Below are 22,923 nucleotides of genomic sequence, written 5' to 3'. Positions count from 1 at the left end.
GACAGGGTCTCACTGAATTGCTTAGTACTCCGCCATTGCTGAAGCTGGCTTTGAACGCGCGATCCTCTTGTTTCAGCCTCCCAAGCCTCTGGGATTACAGACATGTGCCACAGTGCCTGACTCTGTATAGGTTGTTTTTTTTTTTGTTTTGTTTGTGTGTTTTTTTTTTTTTTTTTTTTTTTTTGAGAAAAAGGAAAAGACACAGATTTTATATATTTAGAACATCTGACATACATGAAGTTGTAATTCCATTGTTTTTCTTGTACCATAATCCCCCTGCTGAGACGCCTTAAAATGTACCTCTATGACTCGTATATCATGTTTCTTAGTATCATTCCAAAAGCCAAAATTGTTCTGTCGGTTGATATATTTTATTTTATTTTTATTTTTTTTATTAGTTGCTCATGGCAATACCATGATCTTGACATATCATACATGTGAATCAAATGGGGTATGAATTCTCGTTTTTCCAAGTGTACAGGTTGCAGAATCACATTGGTTATACTGTCACGTATATACATACAGCAATACTAGAGTCTATTTTATTTTGCTGCCCTTCCTATACCCCCCTCCCCTACCCTTTCCTCCCATCACCTCTCTCTACCCAATCTAATGTCCGTATAGGTTTTGATAAGAACTGTTACTGGGCAGCAGTTGTCCTCTCTGCAGGATTTTTTTTTCCATTGTAAATACATATCTATATATGTAAATAAGCATCCATGTACAAATACCATATATCTTTTTTATGTTTTCTAGATCAGTTTGTGTATATGATTCATGTACCCAAAAAAGACTCCACAAGTGTTTGTTTTCTAAATGAAAAGGCAGAGGTTAAAAGGGTTCACATTGTGAAATCAATGCAAAGTTCATTGAAACTGATGGAATTTTGCAGTAAGTTGGTCTGTATCTCTCAACCAAAATAAGTTTTTGAAAGCATGCCTCTTCATAATCTTATGGCAACTTACAGTTCTCTGAGTATTTTACATACAAACTGATGAGATGGGCAAGAATAGTATACCTGCTGATGAGAAAAGCTGTTGTATTTAGCAAAACGTGGTCAGTGCAGGCAGCAGGCATTGATTAAGGATCAGTTTTATGCCAGGATCCCCAAATTAAAGGATGAATTCATTCATTCTGCAGTTGTTTTGTTTTGTTTTATTTTGAGTACCTTCTGTGGGCTGAGGTATTCTTCCAGCTATTGGAAATACAATAATGAACAAACAGAAAAAGAAATCCCTTTTCTCATGGAACTTATTTTTTAATAAAAAATCATAATTAATGTGTAAGTGAAATATATGTGTTTAAAGATACTAAATACTAAGGTAGAAACTCGGGTAAGTAAAGGGCTTAGGAATATCTGAAATGATATTCAGGCTGGGCAGAGAGATGGAAACTTTAGATAGGTAAGAATTTATATGAGGACACAAAGAGTAAAGAACTGAAAGAAATGAGGATGCCATGCAGAGAGAAGCATTCCAGGCAGAGGAAACAAGTGCAAAGGCCCTGAGGCAGGAGAATGCCTGGCATATCTGAAGAACTGCAAGAAAGCCATCTTGGCCAGAAGGGAGTCATGCTATGGGAGACAGAGTAAGGAGGACAGAAAATCATGTGGGGTCTTGGAGATCACACTAAACACTTTGACTTTTATTCAGAATGATGAAAGGAACAACTGGAAGATTTTGAGCAAGGGTGTGCCTAACTGGTATACATTCTGACCAGATTATTATAGTCTCTACGTGAAGATTATACCTGGAAGGAAAGTGGGAAGGCAGGAAAGAAACAGGGAGATCAATGCGGAGGCTGTTTGGGATTATCCAAGAGAGTGTGATCATATCTTGGAGAAGGTACAGCTGGGGAGATTGAGACCTGCTCCTGCCCTCAGGGGTGACCTGCTCATGCCCAGGCAGAAGACACATGGAGATCTGGAAGGGGTTAGAGGGAGCACAGAGGAGGAATAGAACCCTCCTCCTGTTGAAGGAACTTTACGGACGATTTCATAGAGAGGTGACATCAGAGCCAATGACTCCAGGCCACATCTCCTATTGTTTGCCTCTGTGCTAGCAGCAAACCCAGCTCTGGTACTGAGCCTGTGCAGGTGTGGATAGCAATGCTCCACTTCCAATGTTAAAAGAAAACCTAAACTCGGAAAACTTTTTAATTTTTTTTAATATATTTATTTTTTAGTTGTAGATGGACACAATGTCTGTATTTATTTATTTGTTTGTTTGTTTATTATTTATGTGGTGCTGAGGATCAAACCCAGTGCCTCAAGCATAAGAGGCAAGCGCTCTACCACTGAGCTGCAACCCCAGCCCAAACTTTAATTTTTTAAGTTCTGTGAAGATCTGGATTTTATGAGAGAATAGCCTGTTAAAATCCTTTGAAATGTAAAAGCGTAGAACAAACCAGAAACGTTGAAATGCCATTTAGTTGTGAATCCACGATGCTAAAATTCTAGAAATTTCTCATTGTCCCTAGGAATAGAGGACTGAACAGGTGGGATTATCCTCACTGAGCTTTGGTTTATCTGACCCTTCGTGTGTCTAGCCCTCTCACTTTCTTTCTCTTTTCCTTTTTGTCTTTGTCATCTTCTTCTTTATCATCCATCTCTAAGGCCTCCGAATTTTACCTTAGAATAGGAGTGAGCTATGCAGGTTATTATGGCTTACTTTAATTAAAAAAAAAATTAATATGTCACATCCTTGTTTTACAAACCAAAAAATGAATTTTCATCAGCCTCCAAATTTTATGATGGGAAGCCTCTACCTTGGGTTTGGTCTTGCATAGAAACAAAAAACTTCTGCCCTTTCACCTGCAAGTTAGGAGATGAAAGATAGCATATTGAGTATTAGTATTTCTCATTGCTTCCTATCCCACCCTCCACAACCAAGAAAAGGGAGAAAAAATGACCAAATGGAAAAATATAAAGCTGTGGACAACCTTTTTAAAAATTAGATCCTCTGGACTATGATCTAAATGTCTTGTGATTGTTGTGAATAAAAACCCAAAATGACCAGCCTTGCCCATTGCACCATTTTGTGATCTCTTGATAGAAATTCGTTCATGCAGAGAGAGCTAAGAGAACAGTTTGGAAGTCTTCCTGAAATGACCTGACCTAGCTTAGAGACCTATTCTGCCTGAGCATCTCATCCTACTGTTGTTGAAAATGACTGTTTATAGATCTGTTTACTTGGTGGCATGCTATTCAGTGGCTCTTGCAACCGTTCATTATTTCCTTCAGTTGCTATAAATAACTGGTATTTCCTCTTCAACAAAAAAGCAAAAAATTCATCCCACTGGGAAGCAAATTGATGGATAAATCTAATATAAAAAACATATTTCAGAACAGAATACAGCCAGCTGCTAGAAGAATTCCTCATCTTGGTCTCTGGGCAGTATCATTGAGAAATGGAAAAATATAAAGCAAGACACTTCACTGGCTGAATTGTCTGGGAGGTGCTATGCTCATGCAGCCTTTTTCTGGCTTTAGTGATGGAAATGGTCTTTCTGGGGGAATAAGGCATGCTTCTGTCCCTTTCTGGCTCTGTCTTGTAGTGCAAGGTTCATACTGTCTAGGGGAACAGCCCTTCCCAGACACAGGTCTGCACTGGTGGGACTAGAAGATAATTTGTAACACTTCCTTCTCTTTCTTTTCTCCTTTTTATTGTTGACTTCTTAATCTTCCAAATTAGATGAAGAAAGGAGAGATGTAGTTATTTATTTAAACAGCTGAAAGGAGCTCTAAAACTGACTGAATTTTTTTTTTACATTGGGAAACATGTAGTTCTGTCTTCTGTGGTATTTTCGGAATGGTCAATTAATTCTCACCAGTGGCTTAGTGAAAACTTGAGCTGAGTGCTTCAATGAGAAACTGTTTGTGAACAACATTTCTGATCACAGTGTGACATGGATAGTCTGAAAGCATGATTTTCTTTTTCCATTTTCTAGACTTGCTTTCAGAGTTAATTTGCATCTGTAGTGGTCTGATAGGGGTCAAGACAGGTGAAGCACATGCTCATTCCAAGAGGACCAACTTCATCAACACAGCCACTGCCTCTCTGCTGAACAGAATGATCTGTGCTCTTGAAGTAGACAGGAACACACAGAGAACTGTTTGGAGGTTGGCACAACACAGTCAGTGCCCAGCTCTTTTTGAAATGAGAAAACATGAAGACAGAAACTCTCCCCTTGACCTTGCTTTTGTACAGGTGGATCTCTAAGATATCATCTGGTATGAAGAAACTGCCTGCCTTTGTGCTTTGGAACCATCCAAACAATGATCATTCTCTGAGTTAAGGGTCAGTCACTCCACACTTTATTTCTTAGGATATTATTTCCAATTAAGAGAAGGTATTTTCAGAGAAGCTTTATCACTATTACCAATAATCCAGATAATTATTCTGAGGGGAGTTTTGAGCTTTGGTCTCTAAGCCTAAGAGAGGGAGAGCAGCAAAAATATTTAAAATCATGCTCTCCCATAGAAATAAAAATCAAACCACAAATATAATTTAAAATCAGCTAGCAGCTACTTAAAAAACCCAGGAAAGAAGAGGTAAAATTAATTTTAACAGTACATGTTATTTAAACCTTTACACTCAAAATATTATCATCTCAATAGGTAATCCATATAAAATATTTTGAATGTGTTTGAACCTCACTCTTGCTGCTGTTAAAAAATCTCCTTGCAGCCAAGTCACATTTTAAGTGTTCAGTTGCCACACATGTGGCAGCAGTTATTGTATTGGACAGCCTGGCCATTAAATGTCTTAACAGACTGTGCAGATCAGGCCTGGGCCATTCCTGAGTATCAGGAAGGTCTGAGTTTCCATCCACCAGACATTTTGGAGAAAATATAACGGATGTGTCTGGAAGGTCATGGAAGGTCTAACTGCCCTTCTTCCACCTTAAACACCCATTCTTACTCTTAAGTTTATGATTTCACCATCATGATCGCACTACTTCATCTTCCCTGCCTGCACCCCATTTCCCTTGGAGACTTTCTCCACACAGGAATTTGTTAAACTGTCACTCATTGTTTGGGGACCTGTGATAAATTCCTTCTGGTGCTCTTAGTTGGTCTTTGAAGTTTCTAATTCATTTAAAAAAAAAAAAAGTAAAAATGGTGGAATGATAAGGGAAGTGGATATTGATCTCAAGATTTATTGAAATTTGTTTTGTAAGTAATTTGACTAGATAATTATTTACAGGGCTCTGATCAAGAATGTTATAAATGTGCCTGCCTCATGTTTAAGAAAGCAAGCTACTGTGCTTTTTTAAACATAAATATTATTATTTACTGCTTACTGATAGAGAAATGCATATCAACAGATGGAATTAATCCAGAGGTGACCCTTCCATGGAGAAAGTAGATTAGAACTATTATGGTACGATTTAATTTTCCTTAAAAGTATATCCTAAATCTAACCAAAGTTCATCACCCTCCCAGCCCAACTCACTGAGCCTCTATATCATATAGGGTGTGTGTGTGTGTGTGTGTGTGTGTGTGTGTGTGTGTGTGTTTATATAAACATATAGCTCAGATCTGAACCCCTAATCATGCAAAGAAATGGTGGCCTTTCAAGCAGTGAATGCCACAATGATCAGAGAGAGATGGAGCTTCTACCACATCACCCTGAGGTTGTCTCTCAGCTTCAGATCAGACTAGGGGAGGGGTTGGCACCTCTCAAATTAAGAAGCCAATAGCCTCATCACCCAAGGATGTAGAGCTTTCCCACAGTGGCCCTTCAAGCTCTTCATGCATTGTCCCAGAGTAAGAAAGGCCATGGGGAATGATCACCTGTCCCTGCACCTGCCTCTCTGCAGAACTGTTCCAAAACACCTGGCACAAGGCTGTTCTGTGAGTAACCCTTGTATATTGGATATTCATAAGCAAAAATTTAAAGATACCCCCTCCAAAAAAGTCTACTACCCACCTACGACTTTCCTGGAAGCATAGCAAAACAAAAAGGAGAACAACAGACAGAAAGTAGAAACTGATAGGTTTTACTGAACTGAATCAGTGAGAAACGTTAAGCTATGCTTCACATCAGTTAATTTTCCACCCCATCCTGACATTTTTCTTGTGTGTGGTCTGCTTTAGTCTCCAGTTACCTGTGCATCCTCCTCCTTCCTCCTCCTTGAAGGTGTCATGAAGTGACACAAGCTTAGCTCTAGAGGGCACATTATATTAGTTTCCTATAAGAAACCATCACCACAAATGAGTTGGCTTAAAACAACACAAATGTTTATTACCATTCTGGAGGTCAGAGTTCATTCTAGTCTCATGGGGGAAAAATCAAGGTGTTAGCAGGGCTGCATTTCTTCTGATGGCTTTGGGGAGAATCTCCTTCCTTGCCATTTCCAGCTTCTGGAGTCTATCTGCACATCTCTACTCAGGAGCCCACATCATTTCAACTTCTGCTTCCTCATCACAACCCTTTCTCTAACCGATTCTTCTGCCTGCATCTTTTGAGGACCTTTGTGATTATATTGGACCCACCCCAGCAATCCAAGAAAATCTCCGTATCCTCAAGATCCTTAATTTAATCACATCTGTAAAGTCCCTTATTTGTAAATTAACATATTCATAGGTTTCAAGGATTTACTTTACTTAAATTAGGTTACATAAGGTAACATATCCATAGGTTCCCAATCCTTGGAACATTTGTGTACCTGCCACACACGTGAAGGACCCTACAGCCAATGTATTTGATGCGGAATTTTCTCTTCAGGGTTCCTGAGAGTGGTTTTCTGGTTCATTGAAAATTTTTTTTTTAGTATTTTTTTTTAAGAGAGAGAGAGAGAGAATTTTTTAATATTTATTTTTTTAGTTTTCGGTGGACACAACATCTTTATTTGTATGTGGTGCTGAGGATCGAACCCAGTGCCCTGCGCATGCCAGGCAAGCGCGCTACCGCTTGAGCTACATCCCCAGCCCGGTTCATTGAAAATTTATGATGACCAAGAACACATCCTCAGAAGCTGGGGTTGTATCTCAGTGGCAGAGTGCTTGCCTGGCATATGTGAAGCACTGGATTCGATCCTCAGCACCACATAAAAATAAATAAATAAAGGTAAAAAAAAAAATGAAGGAAAAATAAAAAAGAACACATTATCAGATCTCCTCTCAAAAACTTTTTTCACATTGGACCATTCTCCCTCCCTCTTCTATCCACTGGTTTGAGGTTTTTTGCTTAGAACTTTAAGTCCTTTCTTCATATTGTCTGTAGCCTGTATGTTATCATTTGCCATTTCTGTTCTATAAAGAGGGTTCCTAGAACTGAAATCAGTATTTCATGACTTTTTTGATCAATGCACAATAATATAGGGCTTACACCTTCCTTGCTGAAGTCACTTGTAGTGAGAGACAAGGCAGATTGTTTCATCTTACCTGATAGCTATTCTCACTCTGGTGATTTTTTCCTGGATAAAGTGGGGTTCTAATAATACTTTGGACACATTTCTTTACATCTATGCTTCAGTTTTCTCATCTCTAAAATGGAAATAATAGTGCCTTTTTATAAAGTGGATGTGAGGATTTAAGGAGAGGTTCTACTTCTAGTGCTTCACAAAATACCTGACCCACAGCTGGTCCTCCCTGAAGTATGCTGCTGCTGCTGCTCTTACTAGAAGGACTCCCACTACTGGCTGAGTCGCTCCCTCATCTGAAGTGATGAGTACCAGAAGTGTTTCAGATTGCAGAGGTTTTTTTGTTCTTGTTCTTGTTTTTTATTTTGGAATATTTGCATAAACTTTACCAGTCATGTACCCTAATTTAAAAATCCAAAATCAAATCTGAACCTTGATGTTCAACTCTCAGGGTTTGCTTCTATTAGTGGAAACCTTGTGCCTGCTTAGGTCAAGCTATTAATCAACCCTTTGGACTGAAGTCACTGAAGTCTTTTGACTGTGTTCCCATTGCTGTGGCCTTATCTTCATCTTGTCTGCAATATTTTGAGAAGCCTTCACGTGTATACAGGTTTCCCAACTAGTGGGCCTGCTAATGAGAGGAGAGTGTCATGCACATCAAATTTACAGAGTAATAAATTTGAGAGGTGTGAGGTGTTAATAAACATTGTCGGGAAAATAGCTTTTCACACTGGTGCCATGACTCCATTTTATACTCACTTTATGGTTTCTCTCCTAATTACCCAAGATGCTTTCCTAACACCACTTGGGCTTATTAGTTTACTCCAGAGCTCCTCAAGTGCATCAGTTTTAATTAGCACTTGTTTCAGCTTTATCCTTTTGCATATTTTGGCAGAATGTGGCACCTTGGAACATACCAAGCCGCAGAATTCCTGGAGAGAAGCATATGTAGAATGTCTCCCAGGAGAAATATTCTTCTTGTCATGTGCTTATTTTTCAAAGAAATCTTGGTTCAGTCTAAAAGATTTACAGAAGATAAGAGGGCTTACAGGAATGGTGACATTTGAGGAACAGAATATTAAAATAAAGCATCTGTACAAGGTATTCTAATATATGGATGTCTTCTATTCTGGAAGCTCTTTTGTAAGTCAGAGAAAGGATAGCATAAGAAAGTCACCTTGTCCTTCCCAAGGACAGGTGTCCCTCCACTGTCTTGTCTGTAACTTTGCTATTAGTTCACTCTCATTTTGATAATTGAAAGACCTGATTCCTAGAGCTTTGTATTGTCCTGTGTAGACTAATGTCACAATATAGCAGTAACAGAGAGTAGAACTTAAATCTCCTTATTCTGATTATCCTGTGACCCTGCAGCCTTTAGGCATGCTTGAGTTCACAATCTCCTTTGTAATGAAGATACAGGAGAATTCAGCTAATTTAGAAGCTAAATAGACTTGTGGATTGGCATGAGATTCTAGTGTCATTTATCACCTTGCTCCTGTGTTAGATCATGGCATGGCTTACTTTGGTCTCCGATGTTCCCATGAAGATCATTCTCATTAGCATGTTGAATTATAACTCCTTCTCTGCCCCTATTCGACATACCCTACCCCTTCTCTCACTTAAATTTAGCCACATTGTTCAGTGCGTTGTATATTTTACTAGTTTATTAAAGACCTATCTTTACTAGAATCTGCAATGTTTGCTTTATTCACTGCTTAGAATAGTACATCTGGCACATAAGAGGTGCTCAAGAAATAGTTGTTGAATGAATACATGGAAGAAAAATTGTGGGACACTGGCAGTCATCTCCCTGCCTTCCCTCCTTTGGGTCTAGCCTACAGACGTGAGAAAACAGGGTACCTTGCAGACCTCCCTCAGCCCTCTTGCCTTTGCTGAAGTCAAAGTAGATGTGGCCTTCTATCAGAGGAGTGAGGAAAACACTCTCCCAAGAAAACCCTAGTCCTTCTTTTGCAGGACAACCAATCCCTGTGTAGTTAGACAAGCTAATTATTCATTATGAGAAATTCCTTAGGTAAAAATCCCTATAGCTATGCTTCCCATTAATCAGCGTCTGGTTTATACTTTGCTTGTGAGATGCATCACCTACTTCAAGGACCAAAATAATTTTATGGTTTGTTTTTTTTTTACCTGCCACATCTGTTAATGGGAAACTGATGTCAAGAATGTCCTTCCAAGCTCCTTACTGACTGGTATGTGTGTAGACAGCACACCAAAGTTCTTTTTTATTGGCCTAAGTAGCTTGATTTGGATGACAAAATTTGCAAGTCTCCTCTTCATTCTCTAGTAGAATTTTTAAAAAATAACCTTAAGGGTGTGTTTGTGTATGTTTTTTAAATATACACACACACACACACACACACACACACACGGGCCCTTGTATCCACAGATTCCACATTCACAGATTCAACCAGCGACGAATCAGAAACATTCAGAAAAATAATTGTGTCTGCATTGAACACATAAAATTTTTCTTATCATGACTCCTTAAATAATACAATATAACAACTGTTTACATAGCATTTACATTGTATTAGATCTCATAAGTAATATAGAGATGATTTAAAGTACCTGGAAAGATGTGTGTAGGATATATTCAAATACTGCACCATTTTATAGAAGGAACTTGAGCATCCATGAATTTTGGTGTGGACCAGAGGACCGTTAAACAATCTCTCATGAATACCGAGGAACATCTCAATAGTAATAAAATGAAATGGATTATAAAAAAAAATCTAGCAAACTTTCGAAAGTGACTGGACCATTCATTAAAACATTAAAAACATGGAAAAAGTTAAAACAAAACTTTCAAAGCATATATAATATTTTTTATTAATTAATTTATTTTAAATAGGTATGTATGACAGCAGATTGCCTTTTGATTCATTGTACATGATTGCAGCACAACTTTACATTTTTCTGGTTGTACATGGTGTACGTTGCACCGTATGTGCAGCCATACATGTACCTAATGATGTCTGACTCATGAAATGTGTTGGTTTTGTCCTGGACTTATAAATTTATCACTTTCCCAAGTTGGTTTTATAAGCTATATAAGAATACGGAAATTCATAAGCCAGAGATTTCTGTATCAATTGTTTCCACTATCATGCATTTTATATACTCTTTGCAGAGGGTGGTTCAGATTTAATACTTACTGGAACTTATTCAATTCGTTTGTTTTATGCCCATCTGTTTCCTAGTCAGCCCAGGTCATTTGGGAACGATGCTATCATAAAAGCTGGTTTTCGTGGAAGACAGTGACTAGGACACTGGGATTGGAGAGCTGGGGTACTTTGTTAAACACACTTTGATTAGAAACTTTTATAACTCTCACAGTTGCAGACATGTATGTGGTTATTTTTCTTTCTGGTGATTTGCCTCCTAATGGAAGGTTTTTCTCAAAGAGTGTTACTTTTAATCTTTCAAACATTTGAAAGTTATAATAAATAAGTTCGGCCCTGCCATCTCACCAACATTGATCTTCAAAAACTTTCAAGTAGTAGTGCTTCATTTATGTATTTCTTATTTCTATCCACCCATGCCACTTAATTCTTACAGGAGAAGTTAAAAAAAAAAAAAGCATGCTTTTAGACCATTTGCATAAGTTTGCTAGTTGGCACAATGTTTTTTTTTTTTTCTTATAATCATAAGAAAAGGGTGGGGTTAAAAGGCATTCAAGTTCTATAAATCACAAATGGAGAAAATATAGATGGTTCATGTGTGCCTAGAAAATGTCGGTTTGAATCTAGGGCCTTACTCATTTGTTTTATAGCTTGATGGCATGAAATATTAAATTGAATTTGTGTGAGTGAATTATTCTACATCTGTGCTCATAAAGTGCTAATCTGGATTCTTCCAGCAGTGAGATCATTTTGTCTGTGAATTTTGGAAAAGATTTAAATTGTAACTATACTCTTTGCAGTCCTATCATTTTATTCCATTTAGGTAATTCTTCTACTCTAAAGTGCCTTTACTAAAAAGTAATAATACTGGTTTCTGTGAGCCACCTCTGCTAGGCTGTCATTTTGTAATCACACCTCGTAAATGAAATGAGGGAAATATTGACAAATGGTGAGACTGGACACCACCTTCCTCCTCAGTCCTGGTATTCATCTCTTAAATGCACATTTGTAGTATTGTGAGTTCAGACTAGCAGAAGTTGGCTTTTATTCTTCTTCAGCACTGGCAGTGAGGGTGGGACCCTTCTTTTAAAGTACATTTGTACCTTTATATGTATGACAGTAAATTTTATAATCTAAAGTTTTTCCTGATAAAACACTATTACACTTCCAAATATATATATATATATAACGTGATTTTATTTTTCATTTCCTAATAGGTGAAATGAGGAATGATTTATATATCACCATAGAAAGGGGAGAATTTGAGAAAGGAGGGAAGAGTGTGGCCAGAAATGTGGAAGTTACGATGTTCATTGTAGATAGTAGTGGCCAGACCTTAAAGGTACGTTAATACTGGATATTTTTTTGGTAAAATTATTCTACATAATTGCTTTAGCTTCATCTTTAATGTGATCAGTTAATTTCTGATTTGCAGTATTGTCTTCTCCACCCTGTATAGTTTTCTTTATATATATATATATGTGTGTGTGTGTGTGTGTGTGTATGTATGTATGTATGTATATATATATATATATATATATTAGTTATACGTGGGCACAATATCTTTATTTTGTTCATTTTTATGTGGTGCTGAGGATGGAACCCGGATCTCACACATGCTAGGCAAGCTTTCTACTGCTGAGCCACAACCCCAGCCCAAGTTTTCTTTTTAAAAACTCATTAGGATGCCTCTCAAAAATGAAATAGAAAAGCAAAAAGGCTTTTATTTTATTGTGTCAAATAGTTTCTTCATAACAGTTATTCCTTAAGTGTAATATTTATTTATGCTATTTAATTATTCCCCCTTTCATCTGCCATGGTTTTGTATAAAACACTTGTTCTTTGGCAGTTGGCTAAAAAAAGTTGGGGGGAGTCATATTTAATCTTACAAATTTTTTTTACCATAATTGGACATGAAGACCGGGGTACTACTTGCCATTTGGGGTGATAATAATAGGCTCCTTCATGGAAGAAGCATTTTTCCTGAAGCTCTTCTTTTTGAACAAGTAGATTGCCCTGTTGCTTTTAGTGTTTGCTGCTGGGCCCAGTGAATACCCGCTGGGACCATGAATGGGCTTTTGGCTTCAGCAGTCTGGGGACTTTGCCTCATAGTTGAACTTCCAGTGGGTTGTGCAGTTGTCCATCTCCCATACATCATCTGGGCACAGCATGCTTTGGAAGACCAGCATCAAATTAAACAGACACACCTTACTGGGCAGCAGCAAGTACAGAAATGATGTGGCAAAGAATGGGGAGGTGATTTCATATGGGGTGCTGTTTGGGGAACCCAGGCAGAAAGAGCACTGATTGGGTGCCACTTTGAAGAGACTTGGATGGAGCTGTCTTTAACCTGCATGTTTCCTTTGTTAGGATTTTATCTCCTTTGGCTCTGGAGAGCCTCCAGCTAGTGAATACCACTCCTTTGTGCTTTATCATAACAACAGTCCCAGGTGGTCCGAACTGCTGAAACTGCCTATTCCTGTGGATAAGTTCAGGGGCGCACACATCCGCTTTGAGTTTCGGCATTGTTCCAGTAAGTGTTTGGTGGGGTTGGTTCTGTGGCTATATTGTGTTGATGTGTGTGTAGTATGTTCATTTAGCTGTAGTGATGATAGGGGGCTGATCTGCAGAAAGAGTGACAAATGAGATTTCTGGAGGGAGGAAAGAAGGTGAGTGGGAACCCTGAGAGGGAATTGGGCTCACTATTTGAACAGCCAAAAACCTTTATGGAAACAGAGAAGAAATGAGAGAAGAGGGGGAAAAAACTGCAGGAAATCTGCAGATTCTCTTTAAATTGATTGCTTTTATAAAAAGCTCACCGCAGTCTAGAAAGATTAGATAGAAAGGGAGACAGCATTAAAACCTGGATAGGTTCCGGTCTTCAGCAGTCCTGACCAGACTGATAGCACCAAGAACTGATCCAGCTCCTGGTCAGAACGGCAGAGGTTACTCAGAATCATCCACTGGTAAGCCTGTTAGTCTTGAATTGATGTCTCATTTGTGTATATCTGCATCCCTGTTCAGTGTCAGATGATGTCAAAATGAGGATCAAATAATGTCAGCCGGAAAAGGTCTTTCAGATAATACAAAGTAATAGCCTCATTTACAGATTTAAACAACTCAAGACAGAAATGTTACCAGATTTATTCATGTGGACATTACTGTCCATGAAGTTGTCATTTCCTGGTATCTTTATTTTAATTCTCTTATATTTATTACCACACTCTCAAACACCCTCCATACCCCCACTGAGTCTGACCAGGAATCTTCTGATATTCCCTGTGTCCCTGAAATGTATTGTAGATAACCCTAGAATATACAGTGTGACAGGAGAAAGTTCTGGTGAACTTGCTTTGAGAGGCATATAGCAGGTGAGAGGTACAGGAGAATCACAGTATTAGAAAAGTGGCAGGCTCCTCTCCATTCTGTGCATCTGCAGTCTCAGGGCACCATCAAGAGATACATGGCAACTTCCCCTGAGGGATACTATAATTCAACCAGTTCTCTTCTTCAGGAAAAGGAGAGGACTACATCTGTGGCTATGACTATGGCATATTTCATAATTGGTGCAGAAAGCTCCATAAATTAAATTTTGTTTTAGAATGCAGGAAGATGGCTAGCAGAGTCTCACTAGTCTTTCAAATTCCCAGAAGAGTTTCACATAAAGGACTTGAAATGGGAAAATATAAAGGACTCAGAGTGATAAAAAACTGTTCCTTCCACCAGTCTTTTTATCAATTCTCACTTGGACCTAATATGAGCTTTGAGCTTTAAAGCAAGAAAAGGGTAGAGGAAAATAAAGGTGAAACAGCAGGGAAAGGGGGAGAGCGTTTGGAGAAAATTATTGTAATTCATGACTTGGAAAGCAGAACAAAGGCTGTTTTCAGTAAAATCTGTTAAATCTCTGCCCTCTCATCCTGTACTTTAAACATTGCTCACACATTTGAGATTTTTTAATGTTCATTATTAAAGTTCAAAAGAAATAGCAAAGCATAAAGAAGAAAAAATTCCCATAATCCCATAAACTACACATATCCACTGAAATTATTTTATCACATGGACATCAATATTTTTGTTTGTTCAAAATATCATTTATTCATGAAGTGAATATTTATTGAATACCTACAGTGTACCCTGAGCACTTGACTGGGTGCTGGAGATGCATCTATGAATACAAGATTTCCCTCTCATAGAGCTTTCATTCCAGAGAGGGTAGATGAGGAAATAAATACATGATACATTAGTCTCCCCATAACCACAGTTTTAGTGTTTATGATTTCAGTTACCCAGAGTCAACCTCAGTTCAAAAATGTGAAATGGAAAATTCCATAAATGATTCATAAGTCTTAAATTGCTTGCCATTCTAAGTAGCAGGATGATATCTTGCACCAATCCCATCGTATTCCACCTGAGTTGTGAATCATCCTTTTGTCCAGTGTATCCATATGATATATAATACCCACCTATAAGTCACTTAATGGCTGTCTCAATTATCATATTGACTGTTTTGGTCACAGTGCTTGTGTTCAGTCACCCTTATTTTACATAAATGGCCCCAAAATTCAAGAATAGTGATGCTGGCATTTTAGATATGCCAAGCAGAAGATATAAAATGCTTTTCTTAAGTGAAAAGTTAAAAGTTCTCAGGAGGGAAAAATCATATTCTAAGTTTACTAAAAATCTATGGTAAGTTATTTTTCTAAATCTTGCTGTATCTAATTAAAAAACTAAACTTTATCATAGATCTATATGTATAGGAATAAATAAGACATATGGATACTGAGTGGTGGGTGTAGTAAAGAAGGCTAAATTGAGTTTGGGGGCTAGAAAGTGATAGTACTATGTTGCTACTTTACGTAAAGTGGTCAGGGAATACCTCTCTGATAATGAGGTGTTTAGCAACAAGGTAGAAGTGGTAAAGGCTTGAGCTATTGGGGTGTCTGGGAAAAGAATATTCCAGACAGAGAGAGTGGTAAATGCAAAAGACAGAAGCTTGAAACACACTTGGCATTTTCTTTTTTGTTGGGGAGGGTCAGGTACTGGGGATTGAACTCGGGGACACTCAACCACTGAGCCCCATCCCTCGCCCTTTTTGTATTTTATTTAGAAATAAAGTCTCACTGAGTTGCTTAGCACCTCACATTTACTAAGGCTGGCTTTGAACTCGCAATCTTCCTGCCTCAGCCTCCCATACCGCTGGGATTACAGGTGTATACCACCACGCCTAGCATGCTTGACATTTTTAAGGAACAGCAAGGGAACAGAGAGGAAAAAGCAAGGAAACCAGATCTACTATTGTCTCGTACATCATCACAAAGACTGTGGATTTTTGTTGGAATGAGAGGGAGAGCCATTAGAGGGTTTGGGGTGATGATAAGTCTGGCTTTTGTATGGATGATAGACTGTAGACAGACCAGTTGGGAACAGGAAGACCATTTGGGAGGCTTTCATAGTTCTTCAACTAAGAGATTAAATTAGTCACATTATGGTACTGGTTTGGTTCTTTTTCTAGAGATTACTGATGTATTAGATGTGAAAGAAGAAGAAAAGTCAAAAATGATCTGAGGATTTTGACCTGAGAATGAATTATTCATTTAATGACGTGGGGAAGACAACAGGAGGAATCTGTTTGGGGAACAAAAATCAAACATTTCATTTTAGACATTTGATATTTATTAAATATTCAAAATGTCAGGAAATTGAATGAGATCCAGGTTGGAAACTTAAACTTGGGAATGAGAACATATAGTTCAGTATCTGCTATAACTATTTAAAGACCAGAACTCAGGGCATGAATAGCCCTGATTTGTAACATTTGTTGATTTCCATGACATAAGTGCTCCAACCATGGCCAATTTTAAGCCACCAAAATGATTTCATCAAATGTGGAGTTGGAGAGAGATGCCTATTCTCAGCTCTTATGATCTAGTACAATCCAGCTCCAGCACATCATTAATTTTGACATTTTTTTAAAAGCCATGAGCCCAAATGAGATTCCTGAGTAATATGTTTAGATAGCAGAGAGAAGTCCATGGATGGCTCTCTAGAGCACTCACCCACATTTATAGCTGGGAGAAAGGGAAGGAGCCATTAAGTCACAATAATAAGAGCCAGGAAGTTGAAAGATAATCAAGGATAAATAGCATCCAGAAGGCTAAATTAAGCTAGTTTTTCAAGAGAGAATTTATCAGATATGTCAGGAGCCAGTAATAAATAAGGTAAAGACAGAGAAATTATCATTTGATTTGACATTGAATTTGGCAGGTGATTTTAGTGTATTTGTGGTGATGGATGTGAGTTCAAGAGTGAGATAGAGAAAAGGAAGAGGAAGCAATAAATATAGACAAGTCTTTTGAAAAGATTTGCTATAAAGAATCCAAGAGACATGTTCATGGTTAGGAAAACTCAATATTGTGAAGATGTCAGTTCTTCCTAACTGAATGTTATCATGGTAAGAGATGGGGGGGGGGATAGAGAACTGATCCTAAAATCTATATAGAAAAGGAAAAGCAAGAGACCTCAATAGCCAACACTGTATTAGAGAAGAACAAAGTTAGTGGATTGACATTGCCTGAGTTTAAGAACTACTGTAAAACCACGTAATCAAGACAATATGATATTGTGAAGGAATAAATTGATAGACCAAAGGAACAGAAGAAAGAGCCCAGAATTAGTCTCACATAAGTTAACTGATCTTTGATGAAGAATCAGAGGTAATATAATAAGAAGATAGTCTTTTCAACAAATGGTTCTGGGACAAGTGTATATTTGTCCAATTTCAAGAAAGAAATCTAGAGACAGACCTTCCAACCTTTACAAAAATTAAATCAAAATGGATCATAGATATAAATGTAAAACATAAAACTATAAAACTTCTGGCAGATAACAGAAAATCTAGATGATCTTGGGTTTGACAATGACTTTTTACATTTAATACCAAAGTCATGATCTATAAAAGAAAGAACTGATAAGCTGGACTTCATTAAAATTAAAATTTTTCTGATCTATGAAGACACTGTGAATAGAAATAAAAGAAAAACACATATTGGTAGACAATTTTTGCAAAAGACATTTGATAAAGGACTGTATTAAAAATATACAAAGAACTCCTAAAATCCAATAATAAGAAAACATACAGCCAGTTAAAATTTGGGCATAAAAACATTAACAAACACCCCACCAGAGAAAGTATACAGATGACAAATAAGCATATGAAAGCATGCATCACATTACATATCATACATATATCAGAAAAATACAAATTTGAACAACAATTATATATCATCACACCCATTTAGAATAGCTAAAATCCAGAACACAGACAATACCAAATGCTGGCAGGTGTATGGAACAACAGAAACTCTCATTCACTGGTGGCGGGAATACAAAATGATACCAGTAATTTTGAAAGACAGTTTGGTAGTTTCTTACTAAATTAAACATATTCATATCATACAAATTCAACAATCACATGCTCCTTTGGTATTTACCTAAAGGTGCTGAAAACTTATGCCTACACAGAAACCTGCACAGACATTTATAGCAGCTTTATCATAATTGCCCAAACTTGGAAAGAGCCCAGCTGTTCTTCAGTAGGTAAATGGATAAATGGTGGTACATACAGACAATGGAATATAGGTCCACTTAAAAAGAAACAGATTATCAAATCGTGAAAAGACATGGAGGAAACTTAAATGCCTATTACAAAGTGAAAGAAACCAATCTGAAAAGGTTACATACCGTATAATTTCAACCACATGACAGTCTGGGAAAGGCAAAGCTATGGAGAGAGTATAAAGCTCAGTGGTTGCCAAGGGCTAGGGGAGGGAGGGATGAGTAAGCAGAACACAGGGCATTTTGGGGGTGGTGAAATTTCTGGATGAAATTATAACAACAGATGCATGTCATTGTACATTTGTACAAGCCCATAGAATGTATAACACCACAAGTGAACCCTAATGTGCACACTGGGCTTTGGGTAATAGAGATGTGTCAATGTCAAGTCATCAGCTGAAGAAGTGCACCATTCTGACAGGGGATGTTGGTAGCACTGAAGGCTATGCAGGAGTCGGGGCAGGGTAGGTATGTGGGACATCTTTATATTTTCCTCTCAGTGTTGCTGTGAACCTGAAACTGCTTTTTAAAAAATAAAGGCTGCCAGGTACAGTAGCACGTGCTATAATCCCAGTGGCTTCAGAGGCTAAGGCTGGAGGCTTCCAAGTCAAAGCCAGCCTCAACAGTTTAGCAAGCTCCTAATCAACTTAGCAATATCCTGTCTCAAAATAAAAAAAAAAAATACAAAAAAAGGGTTTGGGATGTTGCTCAGTGGTTAAGTGCCCCTTCATTCAAACCCTGGTACCCCCCCCCAAAAAAAAAATTAAAAATAAATAAATAAAGGTTATGAAAGAAAGGAAGGAAAGGAAATGGGAAAAAAAAAAGAAGGGGGGTTCGGGGTTGTGGCTCAGTGGTAGAGGCTTGCCTAGCATGCATGAGGCACTGGGTTCGATCCTGGCACCACATAAAAATAAATAAAATAAAGGTATTATGTTCATCTACAACTAAAAAAATATTTAAAAGAAAAAAGGAAACAGGAAAGAGAAAAGGAAAAGAAAATAGATCAGAGACATGGGTTAGGAACTATAATGAAATACTTGGTCATGTGAGGGTATTTTTTAAGATGAAGTTTTTAATGCCTGTTTATTTGGTGTAAATTCAGTCAAAAGGAAGAAAGGTGATACTGAAGACAAGAGGTACAACTATAGGAACAGTGCCCTTGGGATAAGGAGAGTAGGGTTCAGTGTTCAAGGAGCAGGAGTGTGGACCTTGACAGTATTATAGGGGAGCACAGAGGCAGTGGGTAAATAGGTTCTGTATGTAGTATGTGGTAGCTCTCTCCACATCAGGTGACAGTGAGGAGGGTAGCCGAGGTGTTGGAGGCTTGAGAAGGGAGAGAGGGTAAGACAGTTGTCTAGAAAGTGGATTAGGTGAGTGGAGGCTTGCCCAGCTAAGGACCCCTTTGTGGTTAATGTGCATTCATTAAAGTGAAATTAGGCTGGTTTGGCATAGAAGAAACTCAAAGTCGGATTTAACCAGCTTGAGTGTTACCATGGAAATGTGGAGGAATAAGGAAGACAAGAATATATGGAAGGAGGTAACTGGAATGGTGGACCATTAAAATGGAGACTGAGACAGTAGGGGACGGAGGGCAGGCTTTGTGAATTGAAGGTTCCAGGAGGCAGAACTGTTGGAGTATGGTACTAGAAAGAATAAATTGGAAATTTAGAGGTAGAATGCACAAATTTAGTGTATTTTATTAGTAAAAGGGGGTGATACTATGCAGACTGTATGTAGCATTCCATTAAGTTATTAATCCTGATCTAATGGCTCAGGAAAAATTGTCATGTACATTAAACTTTGTTTAATATCTATTTTATTTTATAATGGAGGGCAAATTTGGGAAAGCAATTGTATTGCTTCTTATTTTTGCTAATTTTATTTATTATGGAATCTTTAGTCACTTTATTTTTCTGAATTGAATACCATAAACCTTACCAAAACTATAGAAAAAAAAAATAAAATTAGTAAATTGCTTCTAACTAACACAAACCATATCAAAAAAGGTATTCAAATAAATTAGGAAATTTCTCTAAATAAGTCTTCTCCTCTGAATCATAAAGGTCTTCTCCTCTGAATCCCAAAGGTCTTTGCTCAAATTTTTATTCAACTTTGTTTTCCCAGTTTCTCTCTAGAGTTGAAATTAATAATTTTAAGGATTTAAGAATCCCCCCCCCCTTTTTTTTTCAAAAGGACCCTCCTAAAAGAAACCACACTTTCAGGAATGTCCTCATGTTAGGGGCCAATGCCAGGCAACCTAAACTACTATTCTCTGCGTGAGGTACCACTCCCTGAGGTTGAATGCCAGAAGCAGTTGAAAGGGAAGCTGTTGCTAACCCTCTTGTCTAATCTTCAGGATCACCATATCTAACTCTTCTAGCCCAGATCTTATGGTCTTTCAGGGCAGAACTTTCCTATTCAAATGTAACACTCTGCTGCTACACTTGTATGGGAAACAATAACCATCCAGCCCCAAACAGGTCACAAGCCCTGGAGAGCTCTTCCCTGCACTGGCTAAGTACAAGGAGAGTCAAGTTGAACAAGCAAGGTTCTGTTAACAGTTTCTCCATTTTGGGAGAAAAGAGCATGATGGAAGAACTGGAATGGTGCTTAAAAGATCTAGAGCAAGTTACCTAACCCCTGGGATCTCAACTTCCTTATCTATAAATAGTAGCTAAGGAGCCTCAGAATTTCTAGCCATTGTACTTCTTAATTAGGTATCAGAAAATCTCATTGCCTCATTTCCAACTTCCTGAACAATACTACAGTAAGCCCGTTTTAAATTATAGTTTGCAATTCATATTGCCTTTCAGTGGATCAGCCCTATTCCAAGGAAGTAGCTTTCACCTGCATCACACCATCCTCACATGTATGGATACAGGGAAGAAAGGTCTGTCATGGACCAAGGCAGAGATGTGAAGTTTCCTTTCCACGGGTAGTAAGCAAAATCTTTAATTCCATATTCATTCATTTTTTAATTAAACATATTTATTGAGAGCCTACTATGTTCTTGACACTCTGAGAATATAAAATAAAACAGATAATAATATTTATGTTTTAGTCGGAGTTTTTACTGCTATGACTAAAGGACCCCACCAGCACAATTGTTGAGGAGAAAAGGTTTATTTGGGGGCTCACAGTTTCAGAGGTCTTAGTCCATAGAAGGCCAGTTCCATTCCTTGGAGCTTGAGGTGAGGCAGAATATCATGTTGGAAGAATGTAGCAGAGGGAAGCAGCTCATATCATGATCATAAAGCCAAGAGAGACTCCACTCTCCAGATACAAATATATACCCCATAGCCAGCCACACCCCCAATGAATCACTTCCTCTAGCCACACCCAACCTGTCTCTAGTTACCACTCAATTAACCCATCAGGGATTAATCCACTGATTAGGTTAAGGCTATAACTCAATCATTTCTCCTCCAAACCTTGCATTGTCTTACACATAAGCTTTTGGGGGACACCATATCTAAACCATAACACCTGCCTTTGGTGGTGCTTAGGGGTGATGTGAGAAGAAACAAGCAATCCACAAAATTTAAAGCATGATTTCAGATAGTCCTCTGAAGTCCATAGAGTTCTATGAAGAAAATTAGACAAGAAATGTAACTTGGATATTTGAGAACAGGAATATGAGGTTAGAGGATGGCTACTTTAGGTATATTTCCTACCATAAATGCAGTTCTCTATGTGTGGAGGAGTAAGAGTGGGGACAGTTACATCTCTTAATGTTCTTACTCCTTAAACACACATGTGTAAACATGCACTTGAATAAGCAAGTGATTCTTTCTTTTTTCTTTGTAGCAAAGGAGAAAGGAGAGAAGAAGTTGTTTGGTTTCTCCTTTGTGCCCCTGATGCAGGAAGATGGCAGGACCCTTCCAGATGGCACTCATGAGCTCATTGTGCACAAGGTACCGTTCATCACATATTGGTCATGGCAGTGGAAAATGGGGCAGTTATTAACTCACTCTCTTGCCAGTTTGAAAAAGAGAAAAAAAAATTCACTGAAAAGAATGTTATTGTGTAAGATTGCTGGCAGGGAGAATGTCTTTGAAAGTATTATTTGGAGGTATTTTTCTATATCCCATGTCATATTCTAAAACATAGTTTAAGGATCATTTATTTTTTCATCTTAATTTAGAGATAGGTATTTGGGTAAATCTGAATGCTGATCTTAACGTCTTTTCATTGCTTTGATAAGATTAAATAAACCTCACAAATAAAATTTTAAATACCATCAATACATTTTTTTATGTATCTGTATGTTGCCAGTGGTGAATTTAGCATAGTCAGAATTACATTTTTTTCTTTTCTTTTTGTCTGCACTTTGCTATCACAGCTGTTGTAGTTTTCATCTTAAATCCAGAATTACTGTAAAAATGTTTCAAACAAAGTGTGCTATTGTAGGTCTTCAAAAGAAAATTCAGAAAGTGAGGAACCCAAAGAAATGATAAGAATACTTGCAATAAGGAAATATAAAATAAAAATGTATTTTTAAAGTATATAGGCAATTTTCTCATTCACATCCCTCCATTTTTATAACCCTGTGATAGTCTAGGCTCTCATCAGTTCTCACCTGTGCTATCTGGTCCTGCTGATCTGGGTTTTATCTCCCCCTACTCCAGGTTCTATCCGGATATTAAAGGTGACCTATCTAAAATACAGATCCAGCAAAGTCATCTCTTAATCTAGGAGTCATACAAAATCTCATTGCTACAAGAATAAATCCTGGGCTTCTCAGGGTGTGCCAGGCCTCTACCTCCACTGCTTCACCCCTCACTACTTCTTGTCCCTT

The 22,923-nt window shown here is 37.9% G+C and overlaps 1 protein-coding gene across 3 annotated transcripts in view; it reads left to right on the top strand.

Moving 5' to 3' along the window:
* Dock4 (dedicator of cytokinesis 4) overlaps positions 1-22,923 on the top strand; it is a 439,856-nt gene that overhangs the window by 265,035 nt on the left and 151,898 nt on the right. For all 3 annotated transcript variants that reach the window (XM_071613555.1, XM_071613553.1, XM_071613552.1), the window contains 3 exons: positions 11,729-11,853; positions 12,882-13,044; positions 21,933-22,039. In XM_071613555.1, the coding sequence (XP_071469656.1) occupies positions 11,729-11,853; positions 12,882-13,044; positions 21,933-22,039 (395 nt within the window). The remainder of the gene's footprint in view (positions 1-11,728; positions 11,854-12,881; positions 13,045-21,932; positions 22,040-22,923) is intronic.

This window comes from Marmota flaviventris, chromosome 1 (assembly GCF_047511675.1).
Source record: "Marmota flaviventris isolate mMarFla1 chromosome 1, mMarFla1.hap1, whole genome shotgun sequence".
Taxonomy (NCBI): domain Eukaryota; kingdom Metazoa; phylum Chordata; class Mammalia; order Rodentia; family Sciuridae; genus Marmota; species Marmota flaviventris.
This window is presented reverse-complemented; position numbering and strand designations above follow the sequence as displayed.